This window comes from Ziziphus jujuba, chromosome 10 (assembly GCF_031755915.1).
Source record: "Ziziphus jujuba cultivar Dongzao chromosome 10, ASM3175591v1".
Classification (NCBI taxonomy): Eukaryota; Viridiplantae; Streptophyta; class Magnoliopsida; order Rosales; family Rhamnaceae; genus Ziziphus; species Ziziphus jujuba.
The window spans coordinates 1,657,148-1,676,847 of record NC_083388.1 but is presented as its reverse complement, the minus strand read 5'-3'; the positions used below and the strand labels follow the sequence as shown (position 1 = coordinate 1,676,847).

At 35.0% G+C, this 19,700-nt stretch overlaps 1 protein-coding gene across 2 annotated transcripts; it reads left to right on the top strand.

Annotated features, from left to right (window-relative positions):
- The first annotated feature begins 944 nt into the window (after positions 1 to 944).
- LOC107410453 (uncharacterized) lies at positions 945 to 5,567 on the top strand. 2 transcript variants are annotated; one of them, XM_060811780.1, is made up of 7 exons: positions 945 to 1,317; positions 1,489 to 1,723; positions 2,076 to 2,184; positions 2,382 to 2,712; positions 2,914 to 2,979; positions 3,087 to 3,156; positions 4,995 to 5,567. In XM_060811780.1, the coding sequence occupies exons 2-5, from the start codon at positions 1,620 to 1,622 to the stop codon at positions 2,940 to 2,942; spliced, it is 573 nt and encodes a 190-aa protein (XP_060667763.1). In that variant the 5' UTR covers positions 945 to 1,317; positions 1,489 to 1,619; the 3' UTR covers positions 2,943 to 2,979; positions 3,087 to 3,156; positions 4,995 to 5,567. The 2 variants fall into 2 exon arrangements, with proteins under 2 accessions (XP_060667763.1, XP_060667762.1); XM_060811779.1 differs by having other exon boundaries at positions 947 to 1,317; positions 1,501 to 1,723.
- Positions 5,568 to 19,700: the final 14,133 nt, after the last annotated feature.

The following is a 19,700-nucleotide window of genomic DNA, read 5'->3' as shown; positions in this document are numbered from 1 at the left end:
CAATGAGATCCATAGAATAAACAAAATAATCCAAAAGAGTTTATTACATTATGATTTCTAGAAGCCTAAGTAAATAAGAATAACTATATACATTAAGTGATTACCTAAAAAAAATAAAAAATAAAAACACTTTAAAAGCAATGAAAAAAAAAGAGAAACATTATTATTATTATTTTTTAAAAGAACAGAACCGAACCAGAATGAAAAAAAAAATATAAAACATAAAAACAGAAACAGAGGTATAGAAAAATCAAAACGAAGGAGAGGAAGGAAGGAATGGCAAAGAACCCACACTTCAACGGCAAGGCACTAATGGCGGCAACTCTTTCTGGTTCTGAAGGGTGGCTGGTTGGGCTGGGTTTGAGATTTTTGAAATAGTCAAGTCGGTGGCTGGTTGGGCTGGTTCCGAACGGGGAGATGCGAGCAGGAAGGGGGTGGAAGCAGAGGAGAAGAGGAATTTTGGCAAAGGTGGTTCCAACTGATGTGAGCGAGAATGCGAGCTGCTGTGAGCGGGAAGGGAGATTTTGCCAAAATTCTCACGTGAGAGTTGTAATTCCATCTGGACTGTTGACGCCAGGTATGAAAATCCAATGGTCTTTATTCTCTCACGTTTTTGGTCCGTAAAGAATGCATGCGGTCGGTCTTTACTCTAGACTTTCCTTATATATATATGTATATGTATAACGTGTTCCCATACCTATATCTAGGTATAGCTACTCACAAACAATTGAAAAATAAAAAATAAATGAATATTTGATGTAGGCTTGGGCCAAGCAATTTTGACATCGAGAAGCCCATTATCTGTTTTCTCTCTTCATTTGTTTTTGGGGAATTTGGTCCGGTACCCTTATTTTAAACACCTTAATGAGAAATACCCTCCCTCTTTTAAATCTTTTTTATCTACCCACCCTTTTTTCATTATTCCAACCTTATCCTTACTCTATAAACCACATACAATTTCTTTCTCACTCTTATCAATATCCCACCTACCGCATTTCATATCCAATTTCCCTCTTTCTTTCTTTCTTCTCATAGTGCTTTCTGATGTTGGATTCGAAGGATGATCTTGAAGCTGTGGAAGGAGGTTTTATGCTTACTTTCAGGCGTCCAAATGGTGGACCATAACACACACGACATTGATTCTGAAGCAGTGGAGAGAGAGAGAGAGAGAGAGAGAGAGAGAGAGAGTTGCAGGGAGCTTTTGTGTGATTAGTTTGCTGATTTCTTTCTTCGACCATAGACTTGGAATCGAATTATGAAATCACTCGGATTGCTGAGTTGATTAGCAGTGGCGGCTTCACCAAAGTCGCTTTGCAGGTGATTACTCCTCTTTGATTCTCGTGTCTTTTCTTTTTTTTTTTTTTCTTTGGAAAAACTAAAACATATGAAGTAGCAGAAATAGATTATTTTGCGCCGCCTTTTTACTAAGTTTTTAGGGCGATTGTGTTTTGGTTTGTGAATAGAACTAAACTAACCAAGTTTGTAAAGTTCATTTCCCAGATGAGCTCCTAAATGAGTCAGTGATAGTTAGGAGTGTTTTACTGGACAAGCTTTGGTGTCTACGAGAATCTCAATCTGATAGCGACTGGAATGGCAACGTAAAAGATGTATCTTTGTTTATGATGGCCAACACAGCGTATGGTAGCTATTGCGTGGATGAGGTCCAAGCATCACACATCAATGCTGATTATGTCGTGCACCACGGCCACGCGTGCTTCAGCCCGTCAGTTCTCGTTAATAATACCTTTACTAAAGCCTTGTTTTTTTTTTCTTTTTACAAACTATATTATAGGATTGTTTGTTTTAAAGCAAAAAAAAAAAAAAAAAAACAATGAGTTTTTTTACCAAACTCATAAGACATTATCCTGAGAAATTTTGTCTTAGCTGTAAATTGTTGTGTCTCAATCTGTTTGCGTTCTTTTTTGGCATCAAAATTAGGTTTTGAAGCCAATGAAGCTTCTTCTTCTTTTTTAACCTTTTGAACTTAAAAAGTGGTTATTTTGTTTCTGTATATTATGCAACAATTAATTTTGGTTTCATAGTTTCAAAAGCCTATTCTTTTTCATTATTGGCAGGACTACAACTCTTCCAGCATTCTTTGTTTTTGGAAAAGCTTCAACTGGTGTGTCAAATTGTGTAAAAAATTTATCAGATCATGCTATGAGAAACGGCAAACCTGTCTTGGTAAAGTGGTTTTCTAGAGAATTATTATTATGAACTTCTATGCTTTACTAAATTTGCAATAAGCATGCTTTTTTTTTTTAATTTTTTTTTTTCACGTTTAGGAGGATTTAGTACTGAGATCATGTCATTTCACATGTATCCAAAACAGATTATCTCAGCTATCCAATCTCAACATAGTTCATTCAATCTAAATGCAGGTCCCCTTTGGGCTAGAATATGCACATTTGGTACAACATATAAGAGATGAAGTGGTAGAAGCATGTATGAATAGCTTTAGATTAGAAATCCAATTTGCTGAAACTATGTCTTTGGACATGAATCCATCAGAATCTCGTAAGATCTCCAATGGGAGCTTGGAAGCAGCTAGTGTCTTCTCTGATGATAAATGTATCAGGACAGTAGTTATTGGAGGCTTGGTTTGGGAATTACATGAGGAACACAAAATGGAGGACTACTTGTTTTTTTGGATTGGTTGTGGAAATGCTGCATTTGCAAGTGTTGTATTGACATTAAATGGTTGTGAAATAGGTATACATATAAGTTACCTAGTTTTGTATGAAATTTATTGTGTCTGCATGTAATATTGCTTGAGATATTTATTGTGTTATTAAGTTTACTTTTCCTTTTGCCAAATTCTTCTAGTATCTGCAAGTCCTTGTGCTAGTTCTCTATCTCTTTCTCTATATTAATAAATCTTTCTTTAATTATGGTATTACTGGTTTTAATCAGATATGATGCAAAGTCAAATTGCACGGTGACAGACTTATCTTAACAAAGAAGAATTCTTAAGCATAGGTATGGTCTCAAATAATGGTACTCTCTTTTCTCCGTTCTAAAAATCCACTCCCCTACTTGTATTAATGTACAATTTGTTTCACTAAAAGAGTGTGATGTTTGTACAGATGTTACCTAGTCAAGAGAAGGCAAAGGATGTGAACATTGTTGGTTTTCTGGTTGGAACTCCTGGTGTAGGTGTGTTCCTGTAGGCTCCTTTAATATTTCTCCTGTAGTAATTTACTCTGCATTTTTCATCTTTAGATAAGGCATGGCTTTTCACTATGTTGGGATTCTAGTAAATTTTTATGGATCTTATCATGCATAGCTTGCTAAAAGAAAACTTTTTTGAATGATTTATTTTTTCCCAATTCCGTAGTAATTTTTTTGACATGCATTATTTATTTATTTGTTTTGCTAATTTCCACCATCATAATTTTAGCATATGTATGTATAATTCCACATCTATTGATGCAGCTGGTTACCTACACATGATTAATCTGCAAAATGATGGTTTGGTCGTTGATTATATATGAATTTATTGTTCATAAACTCATCAAATTTTTTGGACGTTATTTGGTTTGAAAGTGGTCAAAAGATAAGAATCTTTTATGGGATTTATATTACAATTATTTAATTTTCTTTTTTCTTTTGTCATTTTTAATATCCATATGTCAATTAGTCCATTTGAGTGTCTTGTAAAAGCTAATTTATTCCATAAGACCCCTGCTTTAATGGATTTCTAAAGGTATATGTGGAGAATAAAATATTTTTCTATATGTGGAGAATATAAGATATTTTTCTTTCCATCGTTTGGTCAAGAGGCTCAAGCTAATATTACTGAGAAGTTCATATTCTAAAATGAGATTGAAATGTAAACATAATAGAAATTTTAATTTTTTCACGAAAACGTGTTAGGAATTGTTTTCTCTTTCTTAATCCTTTTTTTTAGTAAAATTCAAACTCCAAGCATGGCAATAAGTTGGGGAAATTGTTTCGTTATTCAATATTAATGTGATGGTTAATAATGCTCCTAACGAACAACAACTTCCTCAAGGCAGTTTATTTCCACATGTAATTATCAATGTCAGACTAAGAAGACAAGATCAAAATTTGAATCTTATATGTATATAAGCTGAAACTTCATGGAGAAATTTCCAAATTATCATTGCTTTCCTTTGCCACCTTTGCGAAAAAAAGAAGCACACTTGAATGCCTTCTATTATATAGATTCTACAGTTTTATGTCCTCATAAATTACGTGCTGTAGAAACGATTCCAGATTATGATCCATGTAGAGAGGTAACTATCCATCCAGTGCCATATTTTCTTTCAAATTCTTATTAACACAAAAGGGTCCTTATAGAAATGAAAGAGAAAGAAATAAATTTTGAAGTATTTTTAAAGGTTCCCTATGTGCATAAATTGTACATAACAAACTTTTGCTACTTTGTGAGTGTGTGAGAGTGAAGGTTGAAAGTATATATAATGTGCGTACAATATGAAATATATTCATGTATTGGCATAGCATTTCTGGACTTGAATTTGTTGGATAAGTTTTAGGAAAAAAGTTTATTGTGATATGCAGCCTCTATGTGAGCTTTTGTTTCCATGAAGAGCATCTGTTTTCTTTGAAATTATATACTTGCTATTACTTAAATTTTAAATGACATGCAAATAGCTTCTTGATCCATGCTATATGGTTAATAGTCCAATGCACTTAACAAGCTGTAAATATACCTCTTGAAACTCACTTGCTTATGAGGATAATCCAAATGGTTGGACAGCTTTCTATTTTCAATTGATGCGTGTAGAATACCTCACCTCAATGGCATGAAGAAATTGCTTAAATATTTGCTAGGATATGAAAATTGATGTAATTTTTTGTAACATTGTCTCTTTTTTATTGTGTCATTTTGATCTTCTAATAATGCTCTGAATTTGTCACACCACTTGAATATTTTATATTTTAATTTAAAGCTTTTTTTTCTTAATGAAATTTATGATTTTCAATTGAATATTTCATACATGAAACAGATAAAATTGAGTCTTTAGATCCAAAAACAACTATTCTTGTACTTGAAGATAGATATGGACGTCATGCAATTGATACATTGGACCCTGACATGGTAAGGCCTAAATTCTTTTCTTTAAATTTATTTAAGTTCTTATATTATGAAGCTAATTTTTGCGTCTATTTTGCTACTTGTATGAGTTTTTTTAAGGAGAAACTTCCAGATTTCCTTTGCAGATATTTCTTACTATCCTAGTTTTCTAGAATCCCAAACATGTTGTTGATATCCTCAACAATTCCTTCCTTCTATCTTGCCAGTTTTGGTGTTTGTGTTGTTCAAAGTGTAATCTCAAATATTTATTCCAGTTAAGCTCAAATAACCAATTCTAATGGCATCTTATGGAGTATATGTAGGCAACATCAGGATTTTTTTATATTATAATGAGCGGCCCATCCTATTAAGTGGCATCTTTAACAATGTACTTATTTGCATGCTTTTACTAGTTAGTTTATGCAGACAAGTTTCACTTTGAACTATATGTCTCTCACAATAACTTCATGTAAGATTCTCTAATAAAAATTTTCAATCTTTCACACTTAACATGGTAATGTTGCCAACCTGTTAACCTCACTCGTATATGTAGGAAATTGATAATAAAGCTCTGCCTCCTAGAGTTGATTACTTTACATTTTGAAAGGTAGAAGATGTGGTTAGCTCTTAGCAACATGCTAGAAAAGAGTTTTGTCTTAGGCAAAATTGCAATCAGCAAAGCAAACAACTTTGATGACAGACACCTATTGTCTTCAACATGTTGCCTTCTTTTGATTAAAGTAGAAAAAAAAAATCACTGACAAAATAAGTGATGGTGATTGAAGTGGATCAGAAATTTCAGGTGTTCAAAGAAGAAAAAAAATTGAACAGCCTTTGCAACTGTAGAGCATAAAAGTTACTAGTGCAGGTTTTGCCTCAACGAAGAATGTTTTATTTTCTGGAGCTTCTTAGGTTGTAGGTGCTTTAAATAAGATTGTGAAACCAGCCAGAAGATTGAGGAGAACGTAGGAAAGTGATTGAATAGGAACACAAAGAAGAAAAATGGCATAAAACTATGCTCAAGCTTATCCATCCAAGTCTACACCAAACAAGGATCAGCCATCTAAGGATGAACCTACTCAAGGTTTGATGCTAAGATATGGTCCTGTAAAGTAAATACTTTTTAGCATTTGTATTCAGTTCTATTTAGAAGTGGCCCTTTTCTAGGCCATTGGGTGATTGATGAGAGAGTTCATCTATGCCTTTGTATGTGACAATTTCCTATAATTTACTGATGTTTATGGAGCTATCTATTTCTTTTTTCATACATTCTCAAATGGTGACTTGCAAGTGGCATAATTTTGTTTTTATAATTTCGAACCTTTAATTTTTTTCTTCTCCTATTGCTTGTTATGCTTTCGCAGCGCTGCATTGTGCAATGGATTTATGCTGTTTTTATTATTGTGTTTTTTTTATTTTTTGACTGATTGCTTCAAAATGTTTATACTCTTGGAATGTATGTCGAGTTATGAGTTGTGAAATGGAAGTTCAGCCAACATAATGAATACTCAAGATACCGCAATTATATTTTAGGTTAGAGATGTGCAACATAACGCTAGTTGGATGTCGAAGTCATAAACGTACGATCTACATTGAAACTTTATTAAAATACACATCAACAGCGTATTTCTTCCTAAACCAACTTATGTAATCTGGACCAAATAAAACGTCCTCTTCATTGCTTTTGTACTTGATGAACTTCAAAGCAAAGACATCACAATCACCCCTGCAGAATTACATTTAATGAAATGGCATCAAATATGTTGATAACGAAAACCAACCATGTGTATTTCCATATGTAAGCACAATAATAAAGCATCAATAAAAGTTAATTTCAAATGACAATACATTCATACTCATTATTTTGGCGGGGTGCATCTATGATCATAGTCATCCTGAATGGATCTAAACTAGAAAGCATGTCCGGATTCTTATCGTAATACTCCCCAAACACCACAATTCCATTCGATAGCTTCGATAGTGTGTGTGTTTCCACCAAGAACATGCTAAATCTAGCTTTATTAATGATAACCGTTGACAAAATAACAGAAAAAAAAGACATTAAGAAATGAAAACATTTAAATAGTGTTTATCTGAAACCAAATAAGAGAGAAATAGACCTTAAAAAGTGAAAATATTTTTTTTAAAAAAAATGAATACGGATGGTGCATTGGTAATTACCGATGCTGATAGTTGACAAGTTTTTTGACTCCCACAAGTCCCTTAAGGTGTGTTCGTGCAACAACATGCAAAATATACATTCATCAATGATCCTAAATAGAAAAATCCCCATAAAGTTCGGAAAAAGTTCTAAAATTGCCAAAAAAATTTGATCACCGTAGGACCTTCGGTAATTACCGATGAAACCATCGGTAATCAAATTGAACTTGCTGGAAAAATTACAGGAGGTTTCATCGGTAATTATCAAAGAGCCTTCGGTAATTACAGTTGATAAATTTTTTGACTCCTACATGTCCCCTAATGTGTTTTTCGTGGAACAACATGCAAAATATACATTCATTAATGATCCTAAACAGCAAAATCCCCATAAAGTTCGGAAAAAGTTCTAAAATTGCCAAAAAAATTTGATTACTGTAGGGCCTTCGGTAATTACCGATGAAACCATCGGTAATCAAATTGAACTTGTTGGTAACATTATCAAAGGTTTCATCGGTAATTAGCGAAGGCCTTCGGTAATTACAGTTGACAAATATTTTTACTCCCACAAGTCCCTTAATGTGTGTTTTCTGTGATAACATGCAAAATATACATTCATCAATGATCCTAAACAGCAAAATCCCCATAAAGTTCGCAAAAAGTTCTAAAATTGCGAAAACAATTTGATTACCGTAGGGCATTCGGTAATTACCAATGAAACCATCGGTAATCAAATTTCCCTTGCTGGAAAAATTACCGAAGGTTTCAACGGTAATTACCGAAGGCCTTCGGTAGTTACAGTTGACAAATTGTTTGACTTCCACAAGTCCCTTAATGTGTGTTTCATGCAACAACATGCAAAATATATATTCATCAATGATCCTAAACAGCAAAATCTCCATAAAGTTCGGAAAAAGTTCTAAAATTGCCAAAAAAATTTGATTACCGTAAGGCCTTCGGTAATTACCGATGAAACCATCGATAATCAAATTGCCCTTGCTGGAAAAATTACCGAAGGTTTCATCGGTAATTACCGAAGGGCCTTCAGTAATTACAGTTGACAAATTTTTTTGACTCCCATAAGTCCCCTAATATGAGTTTTGTGCAACAACATACAAAATATACATTCATCAATGATCCTAAATAGCAAAATCCCCATGAAGTTCGGAAACAGTTCTAAAATTGCCAAAAAAAAATTAATTATTGTATGACCTTCGGTAATTATCGATGAAACCATCGGTAATCAAATTGAATTTGCTGAAAAAATTGCCTAAGGTTTCATCGGTAATTACCGAACGGCCTTCGATAATTACAGTTGACAAATTTTTTGACTCCCACAAGTCCCCTAATGTGTGTTTCGTACAAGAACATGCAAAATATACATTCATCAATGATCCTAAACAGCAAAATCCCCATAAAGTAAGGAAAAAGTTCTAAAATTGCTAAAAAAATATGATTACCGTAGGACCTTCGGTAATTACCGATGAAACTATTGGTAATCAAATTGCCATTGCTGGAAAAATTAGCGAAGGTTTCATCGGTAATTACCGAAGGGTCTTCGGTAATTATAGTTGACAAATTTTTTGACTCCCACAAGTCCCTTAGTGTGTGTTTCGTGCAACAACATGCAAAACATGGGCAGAATTTTATTTTTTTTAAAAAAAAATTATGGTGGAGTTTAATTTAAATGGTAAAGTTTCCTCTCTATTTTTTAGTATATGTCAACCTTAGATGATGAAGAAGAAATATGCGTACTTTTGTGTGTAGGAGGATAAATTTTATATAAACCATCTTAATATTTATTATACATGATTTTTAATTGACAGATAAATTTTGAATATGATTTTTTTTATAAATATAGATTTAGATATGATTAAGATAATATTAAAAAGGTGTAAATGATATTTTCCCTAAAATTGATCCGAAATAAATAAAATTTCTACGTCTGAACCGATCAAAGAACAAGAAATTGGTTCGTATGTGTAGTTTTTTGGATCAAATTACAGATGTATCTTAAAATGTATGGAGCCATTCTTCAGTTTTGATTTCAACACAATTTGCTCAATGAGTTTGTATAATAAGGAATTTTACATGAACATGACACATTATGCTTTCATTTAGCATTACCTTTTCAGTTAGTTTCAAAATATTTTTCAAATTGAAATTCAAAATCTGGATAAATATATGGCGATGGCACGCCAATGAACAGGCAAGGCAAATATTAAAATCTATAAAATTTTCAAGATGCCCCTTGGACGCTGCATGGGTTTCACTATCATCCTGATTATGAAACCAATAAAAACCAATAGGATAACAAGAATTGTGAAAAAAATTAAGCATTCATCATAAAAATCAAACTTTACAAATAGTATATATAGTCTGTTAATATTCGATTATTCTGTGTGGATGGAGAGCAAAACCTATAAACAGATGGTCAAACTCTATCCGTTACAAAGTGTAAAACACTACTGCACGTACAGTTTAACTTGTACAACATAAATGCTAACCCAGAAGCCAATTGGAGCTGCTGATAGAATACAGTGGTCATGCCAAGTTTACAACAATAGGCCTCACTTTTCTTCATCACTATCATTGTTGAAAACTGAGGCAACGGCTACTTTTGGCTTCTTTGTAGTAGCACCAGATGATTTCTGTATGGCAAGAAAAATAATAGTTTATGGACATAAGACTCATTGACAAAAATATTAGAGTTATACAAAATATTAAGATCCTTGAACTTATACCTTAGAAGTGCCACCTTTAGAAGAAAACCCAAATTTCAAAGACGTCCTTTGTTCCTTATCTGCGAGTAAAGAAGTACTTTTCACTTCACTCGAAAGTTGAGCAGACCTAGATTCTTCTTGCTGCTGCTGCTTGTGGGCATCAGCCCTAAATGATATTAGCGTTTAGTAGAATGGATACTGGGAAAGTAAAATAAGGATACCCAAGTTATTTCTCATTGTTTTAAGGTTAAAATGGGTATTGAAGGGTAAAAAAAAAAAGATAGCAAATAAAGGAGTACCAATCGTTAAGCTCATCCTTATGAGGGCATTGGGCCAAATTCCCCTTTTTTTTTTGGCGAATTTGGCCCAATGCCCCCATAGGAATGAGCTTCACAATTTCTACCCCTTCATTTGCTATCTTTTTTTTTTTTTTTTTGCTACCCTTCAATATCTATTTTAACCTTAAAACAAAAAAACAAAAAAATGACTTAGATATCCTGTTATATTTTAAACAAAACAAAAATCTATTTTTTCTAAACAAACTTGTTTTTACATGAATACATATAAATACAAAAAACCAAAGTTGCCGTGGAAAAGCCAAACAAAAGTTCATCTCATCTCAGCACTGTCCGAGGTAATTGTTTGAATATTTTTGTTTATTTGTTGCCGTGAGACTGGTGTGGGTTTGTTTTTGTGTGAATTTTTAGCCTTGCCGTAACCGGTGTGGATTTGTTTTTGTGTTTATTTGTTGCCTTGCCGTGGACCCGTGTGAGTTTTTATTTTTTATTTTTGTGTTTATTTGCTGCCTTACCGTTAAATACTTACATATTTAGTATAACGTGAGACATTGAAACTTGTGATTTGTGTTTAGAACCGGTTAAAAATGTGGAATTTTTGAAGATTTAGGTTTTTGTATGGAAGTGATTATAACCTAGGTTTTAGGATAGATTGATATTGGGTATTAGTAGGAAATGAAGAGAGGAAAAAAATGGGACCGGTTTGGCCTTGAACGGTGGCCGAAGGTGGGAGAAACAACCAGGTCAAGAATCGGATTGGGACCGGTTCAGGCGAGTTCGGGTCAACCCGGACAAAGGTTGAAGATGGATCGAACGACATGTCATCTGGGATGAATGACACCCAGACGACACGTCATTTTTAATTTTTTTTTAATTTTTTTGGGTTCCATCGACATCCCTGAGCATGGAAAATAAACAAAGGATGAAGGCAGGGAAATCAATGAATTTGATGAAGAATAATGTTAGTTTGTAATAAAAAAACATAATATATGTATATATATATAAATATATTTGTTACAACTTAGGGATATAAGGATTTTTACCCTAATCAAAGTTTAAACCCTTAAGCTAAAGGTGTTATCTCACTAGTGCATGACACTCAAACTCTGTCTAGAAAACTGCTTTTGTGGGTTGAAAAGAAGAATTTTTTCAAAAACGTACTTGACCCTTAGGAAACTAATTATATTTCTTTTTGGATTTGTATACAGAATAATCCTTGACCCTAAACTAATTATACAGATAAAATAAATATAAAGTGAATGATTTGTATAGCATATATAGGTGTCTGTAAGTCTGAGCTTTTATAACCAAATCAGGTTAAACACAAGCAGTATGGGGAAGAGATGTAGCTACATTAGTTGACATACTCATATAGAAGTGGTGGACATGTTGCAGTCCAGTTTAACCTATATGTTCAGATTATAGTCTGCAACTTTCTATGCACATTTTTTAAACATATTGTATGGTAAGAAATAATTAAATATAACATGAATATGATATGTATATATATAGTCTAAGGGCTGCTTTTGATTGGCTTATAACAATCTGTCTGTTGCGTAGCTTCTATGTAGTCTTCCACCTCTATACTTCACTTTCTTGTTTTTCTATTTTGGGTGAATTGACTACTTTCTCTCCAGTCATTTCAATATTTCACTTTATCTGCTTCTGCATGTAGCATCATAATTGGCCATAATTGTGGGTTGCTCTATTAAAACCCCACTTTAGACTATAGCTGCATTAGAAATCTTCGTTGCTTTTCAAACCTTCTTTTTTCTTTTAAGTTTTTTCTTCTTCCTTTTTGCTAGGGTAATTTATTACTAAAAATCAGTACTTGGAGATAAAAGAAAAATACTTTATGATTAATTAGAATTGAAGTTGAGAATTCCAAAGTTAGTACTTTCTAAAGGTATAGATATATATATATATATATATAGAGAGAGAGAGAGAGAGAAGATCGGTGCATAAAATTTTAGGTACATGGTTAGCTAGAAGCAAACACGCACACTTTATCCCCAAAAAAGAAAAAAAAATTAAAGAAGAAGAAGATAGAAAGATTTAGAAGTAAACACACTGCTATACAGTAAATGTTCAGTAAATGTTTTGTAGATGGCATACACAATATCCTTAGGAAGTGAGCGTATGAAATTGAGGATTGCGGATATTTATATATGTATACATAGTTGACAATGTGGTTAAAGGTAGATAAAAGTTTATTAATGTTGTCAATGTACATTTGTAGGTTGTACTTTATAATGGCACCAAAGAGGAACTTGCAACGTCAACCTATGAAGGGAGTTAAGAAGGTGGAAAGTAAGAGACGCGGTGGTAGCACAGCAGCACCCGACTCTAAGCGTCAACGAACTACTAGGCAGAAATCCAAAGCTGAGATGGAAAGTGCCAAACTTCGAGGGCACGTTCCACTTTCCTCTCCCCCATCTGATATGGTAAGTTTTATATTCATTTATGTTGTTTTGTGCGGTAAATGATAAGACATCTGTCAGTATTTATTCATGAATGTGAAAACTCAAGAAAAACTTCACCCGATGGCCATCGGGATTTTTTTTAGTTCATTGTAGGTTGATTACCGATGATTACATCGGTAATTACCACTTGTGCAAAAATGTGAACCCATATGTCTTAAGATTTAGTTGAAAATTATTATTATCAAGTTGAGGTGGAAAAATAGGGTATGATTAAATCGTTGATGGCAGTTCCATTTATGTAATTCATTTTGCAGCCCATAGATGCTCCAAAGGAACAGATCTTTCAGGATGCCGATATACTTAAAGTTAGGGCACATTCATTCGGGAATCCAATAGAAGCGAACAAAGTAATTACAAGTGTCCTCACAAGTGAGCAGCTGGAAAAGTATAGACAAACATGTTTTGGACACTTACTTGACATGAAGAACCTCCGGTTCTCTGGTCAGGTAGTGCATCACCTGCTTTGCAGACAAGTTGTGTCCAACAATCCAGAAGTACTGGAGTTTAACTTCAGCGGATCTGGAGTGCAGTTTACGAAGTGGGAATTCGCACTCATTAGTGGCTTAAAGTTTTGTAGGTACCTTTCCATGTATGATATGCAAATTTCCAAAGGAAAGGAGCTACTCACGAGGTTGCTAGATGACAGGACTGACTTGAAACTGCCCAAACTGGAACGAATATTCAAGGGTACACTTTTTGTGGATGATTGGGATGCTGTAGGAATTGCGTTACTATATTTCTTAGTTCATGGTGTACTCAGAATGGATCCGAAGGTGCAAATAAATAGAAAATTCATTGATTTGGTTGCTGATATTGAGGTACTTAATTCCTACCCTTGGGGCATTCTGAGCTACAAGGAGACGATCAACTCATTCCACAATGCATTCCACCATAGAGGATGTGCAGTAAAGAATAAATCACAGTATTATGACCTAAAAGGTTTTCCATTGGCGTTTCAGGTACGGTAATATATTTAATACATGTAGCGTTTACTTAAAAATTATATTTAATAACCTATAATTTATATTTTGTAGTTGTGGGGGTTTAAAGCAATCCCTGATTTTGGTAACCAATTTGCCGACCGGTGGGAAACCCGTTGTCCGAGGATCCTTGGATGGCATGCTACAAGTCAATCGAACCATTTTGCTGTCCATAATTGGTTCACCTCAAATAGCAATGTAAGGCAAATTTTTTTTAGACTACATGGTACGACTACATTCAAGTTACATTACCATAGTCAGTTTCCAAATTTACGTTTTTTTTTTCCTTTCTTCATTTCATGTAGTATGTTGTGCACTGGAGGTTAAATGCTACCGATGAGGAGAAGACTATGGATTACTGGCGAACAATAGCAATTAACATACATGAAGTTCGCTACACGTCACCTCCACTTGTAGCACCAATAGCCACTGTTGGCGCTAAAGATGCATCCAAAGCTGAGGAGCATTCTAGTGGCCCTCCAGATGCTAATTTCAGGGTATGCAATTGTTACTTGCACGCAAATTTGTATTTCATATGTTGTACTAATATATGTTGACTTATGTTTTTGATATTGATATTGATTAGCTTGATTGCTTGGAGGCAAAATTTGATGAATTAAATAAAGAGATGGCAGCGTTAAGGAAGATGCTTAGTTCTGTTATTGACCAACAAAAGTATCAGGTATCATTTAGACAACTTAGTATACTTTAGTGTTTCAGCATTATTAAATTATATATTGTAATTCAGCAATTATTTGTTGTTAGAGTTTGGGAACTGCAAAATAACCATTGTATTTTGCAAGTCGAACATCATATGCACAGCCATTCACCGTCATCTTCGGTTCGACCATCATCCCCTGTGGCACCGTCATTTGGAGAGCAAGCTGAAGAATTTGATGCACCCATAGACGATTCCAATGGTAGGAAGGAGGATGATGATTGTACTACACCGTTTGAGCCTATCGTACCTGGAGGACCCTATGTGGAGGATTCCTGGGCTTTGGTGCCATATCGGCCTTTGCATTTCGGGTGGGATATCGGTGCTTCAGCTAACAGTACACATCATGACCAATCAGCTGAGATTGAGGTGGAAGATTGGACGCATAACGTTGGTGATACAAGCCGATTCGGTAGAGTTTACCACCAGTCACATCACGTCATCTCTCCTTACACCGACCCGTGTAAAAAGAAGGTCAAATTTAATCTTAATCGACATATTGATGCATCGAAGGAGAGGGCGTTAGATGAGTGGTATGGGGTGGCACCGAAAGAAGCAACTGTGTGTACATCTTATATGACGGTGGGAAAGAAATTTTTTGCTGAGCTACTTACCTCTGAAGGATGGTTGAATTCCGATGTAAGTTATATGCTTTATGTTCATGTAAAATCATTGTGTTCCTACGTTTGGAATGATGGTTTATTTATCACCTCGTACTTGTTATTTATTTCCTTTAATGTGGTTTTGCAGCATATTGACACTATTTCGTATTTCATACGAAAAAGGCTGTTTGAGAATGAGAAGATGTTCACCTACACCTGTGCCATATTAGACGTGTTATTTTGGGTAAGATGATGGGATGTTACTGCATTGCTTAATGTTATATTGATGATATTTTATATTGTATATATTTCATTATTTGGCAGTCATCCATCAAAGGGCGTTATCCCATATGGAGGGCATCTCGTAGCACATATTCATGTGATGCGATCCTTTGTAGCTATGTGCGTGGGAAGGCACCCAAACCTAGCGTGCCGTGGCGGAGATGTGATTATGTAAGTCCCTACATATATTTAAAAAAATTCTCACTAAGTTTCCCATTTTGTGGATAATGAGGTTATGTTCTAATTTGCAGGTGTACATCCTTGTCAACAATGGAGGCGCTCATTGGTTGGCAGCATGTGTGGACCTGAAGGCCCGACATATTGATTTATACGATCCAAATATGGGAAATAAATATGTCCAGAATAAAGAGTTGAACAATGCAGAATGCCTTACGTATATGCTGCCTTACCTATTGAGGGATGGGGGATATTACGAGAAGAATCCGGACGTGCCTCCCACTTTAGAGCCATTCACGATAACCATGATCAAAGATGCACCCCGCCAAGATAATGGGTATGAATGTGTTGTCATTTCAAACAACTTCTAGTGCTACTGTTTTATTGTGGTTACGTGTGGAAATACACGTGGTTGGTTTTCATTAATGCTAATCATTAATGCTATTTTGCAGGGGTGATTGTGGCGTCTACGCTTTGAAATTTATTGAATACAAGATTAGTGAGGAGAATCCTTCATTTGGCCCGCAAGACATTATGTTTTTTAGAAAAAAAAATATGTTGTTGATTTGTACTTTAATAAACTTTCAATGTAGATCGTATGTTTAATGTTATGACACTCTATACTAATGTTATCTTAATATGCTGAACCTATCTTTAGTAATGATAACCGTTGAAAAAAAAAAAAAAAGAGAAAAGAAGACCCTCGGTTGTGATAAAAATTAAAGCAAAGATGATTACCGATGGTGCATCGATAATTCCCGATTCACCATTGGTAATTACAAAAACGTTTTCGGTAATATGAATTAACATTTTTTTTTCTCCAAATACTCAGCTAATGGGGTGTTTCTGGCAACAACATGCAAATTATACATTCATCATTGCCCCCAAACATCAAAACTCCAAATGTTCCGAAAATGATCTCCAATTGGCAAAAATATTTAATTACTGTAGGTTTCGTCGGTAATTACCGAAACCCCTATGGTAATCACATTTTATCAATTTTGTGGGCCCCACAAGTCCCCTTACGTGTGTTAAATGAAAAAACATGTAACATATGGATTATCAAATGATCGTAATGAGAGAAAATCCCAAAATTACTTAAAAAGCTCTCAAATTGGCCAAAAAAATACGATGACTGTAGACCTTCGGTAATTCCCGATGAACCCTTCGGTAACCAACATATACCCTCTGGAAAAATTACCGAAGGTTTCATCGGGAATTACCGAAACCCCTATGGTAATCACATTTTACCAATTTTTTGAGCCCCACAAGTCCCCTTACGTGTGTTAAATGAAAAACCATGCAAAATATGGATTCCAAAATTATCCTAAGGAGGGAAAACCCCAAAATCTCTTAAAAAGTTCTCAAATTGGCCAAAAAATTACGATGACTGTAGACCTTCGATAATTACCGATGAAACCTTCGGTAACCAGCATATACCCTTTGGAAAACATACAAAAGGTTTCATCGAAAATTATCGAAACCCCTATGGTAATCACATTTTACCATTTTTTTGGGCCCCACAAGTCCCCTTACATGTGTTAAATGAAGAACCATGCAAAATATGGATTCTAAAATTATCTTAAGGAGGGAAAACCCCAAAATCTCTAAAAAAGTTCTCAAATTGGCCAAAAAATCTCGATTAGTATAGACATTCGGTAATTACCGATGAAACCGTCGGTAACCAACATATACCCTCTGCAAAAGTTACCGAAGGTCTACAGTCATTGTATTTTTTTGGCCAATTTCAGAAATTTTTCAGAGATTTTGGGGTTTTCCCTCCTTAAGATAATTTTAGAATCCATATTTTGCATGGTTTTTCATTTAACACACATTATGGGACTTGTGGGGGCCATAACATTGGTAAAATGTTATTACCACTGGAGTTTCAGTAATTACCGATGACACCTACGGTAATTTTTCCAGAGGGTATATGTTGGTTACCAAAGATTTCATCGGGAATTACCGAAGGTCTACAGTCATCATAGTTTTTGGCCAATTTGAGAAATCTTTTAGAGATTTTAAGGCTTTCCCTCTTTAGGATAATTTTAGAATCCATATTTTGCATGGTTTTTCATTTAATACACGTAAGGGGACTTGTGGGGCCCGAAAAATTGGTAAAATGTGATTACCATAGGGGTTTCGGTAATTCCCGATGAAACCTTCTGTAATTTTTCCAGAGGGTATATGTTGGTTACCGAAGGTTGCATCGGGAATTACCGAAGGTCTACAGTCATCGTATTTTTTTGGCCAATTTGAGAAATTTTTAAGCAATTTTGGGATTTTCTCTCCTTAGTATAATTTTAGAATCCATATTTTGCATGTTTTTACATTTAACACACATTATGGGACTTGTGAGGGCCATAACATTGGTAAAATGTGATTACCACTGCGGTTTCGGTAATTACCGATGAAACCTCCTGTAATTTTTCCAGAGGGTATATGTTGGTTACCGAACGTTTCATCGGGAATTACCGAAGGTCTACAGTCATCATAATTGTTTTGCCAATTTGAGAACTTTTTCAGAGATTTTGGGGTTTTCCCCCCTTAGGATAGTTTTAGAATCCATATTTTGCATGGTTTTTCATTTAACACACGTAAGGGGACTTGTGGGGCCCAAAAAATTGGTAAAATGTGATTACCATAGGGGTTTCGGTAATTCCCGATGAAACCTTCGGTAATTTTTCCAGAGGGTATGTGTCGGTTACCGAAGGTTTCATCAGTAATTATCGAAGGTCTATAGTCATCGTAATTTTTTGGCCAATTTGAGAACTTTTTAAGAGATTTTGGGGTTTTCCCACCTTAGGATAATTTTAGAATCCATATTTTGCATGGTTTTTCATTTAACACACGTAAGGGGACTTGCGGGGCTCAAAAAATTGGTAAAATGTGATTACCATAGGGGTTTCAGTAATTCCCGATGAAACCTTCGGTAATTTTTCCAGAGGGTATATGTTGGTTACCGAAGGGTTCATCGGGAATTAACGAAGGTCTACAGTCATCGTATTTTTTTGGCCAATTTGAGAGCTTTTTAAGCAATTTTGGGATTTTCTCTCATTACGATCATTTGATAATCCATATGTTGCATGTTTTTTCATTTAACACACGTTGGGGACTTGTGGGGCCCAAAAAATTGGTAAAATGTGATTACCATAGGGGTTTCGGTAATTACCGACGAAACCTACGGTAATTTTTGAAGCAAAAACAAATTGAACGTTGTCATTTTTTAATGCCGTTTGATTGCTTACATTGTCAGGATTTATCATTAATAATGCTACATTTAGCATGTTATTGGTTGGAACACACATGATTGAAGTTGTCGGATGGAATTGTGGTGATTCTTTTACGACGGTGTACAAATGTCAATTACCGATGATGCATCAGTCATTACCATTGGGCAGTAATATCATCCATGCAATAGTAAGAAACATACAAACAACTGAACCAAAAATTGAACACGGAATGATATGTTATCAAAGCAATACGACAGATGAATTTGACAACAAAAGAACACATAAAACCAACGTCTATTATGCCAAAACACATGTTACGCGGTTGAGCAACTAATTGCATTCCTGACTACATTGCATACACACGAATACTGCATAACATGGCCCCATTGTTTGAATATAGCATCGCGCGATTGATGGGCCTTTGGTTCAATGGTGCTGTTGGTTGGTAGTGCTATCAAGAGGTACGGCGGCGGAGCATGATCGGCTGCTGTGACCAACCTGTTTGCACCTCCCGCATCTATATTGATGATGCTCCTTTCCTTGAGATTGAATCCTCTTCTTTCTCGATCTTCCTGACTGTTTGCCAATTTGAGGTGGAAGTACAACCTGGTTTATGACATCATTTGGAGCATGCCACTGACATTTATCTCCAAGTGGATATATGGTTTCCGAATATGTATCACGGAGTGAGTCAACTGAGTAATGCGCCGAGCAAAGGAAATATGGAGAAATATGTCGATGCTTACATGCTGCAATTGCATGGACATAAGGAAATCCATCAATGTCAAATTCCTTGCATGAGCACGTCTTATTTTCTAAGTTAACAACTCCAACGAACATGCCATGGCCAACAACTTAAAACTCATATAAGTTCATTGGCATAACACGTAAGCCTCTGCCATTATTTGAGCGCTCCTGCATGATTTTTTCCAACCAATTAGTAACAGAAGTTCGCATTGCAGCTACGTTAGTTCGACGTTCATGCCA

Excerpts from the sequence above, each read along its gene's own strand:
- LOC107410453 (XM_060811780.1), top strand. The coding sequence starts at position 1,620 with ATGATGGCCAACACAGCGTATGGTAGCTATTGCGTGGATGAGGTCCAA. Across the intron at positions 2,185-2,381 it reads GAAACGGCAAACCTGTCTTG|GTCCCCTTTGGGCTAGAATA; the intron begins GTAAAGTGGTTT and ends ATCTAAATGCAG. Across the intron at positions 2,713-2,913 it reads ATTAAATGGTTGTGAAATAG|ATATGATGCAAAGTCAAATT; the intron begins GTATACATATAA and ends GGTTTTAATCAG.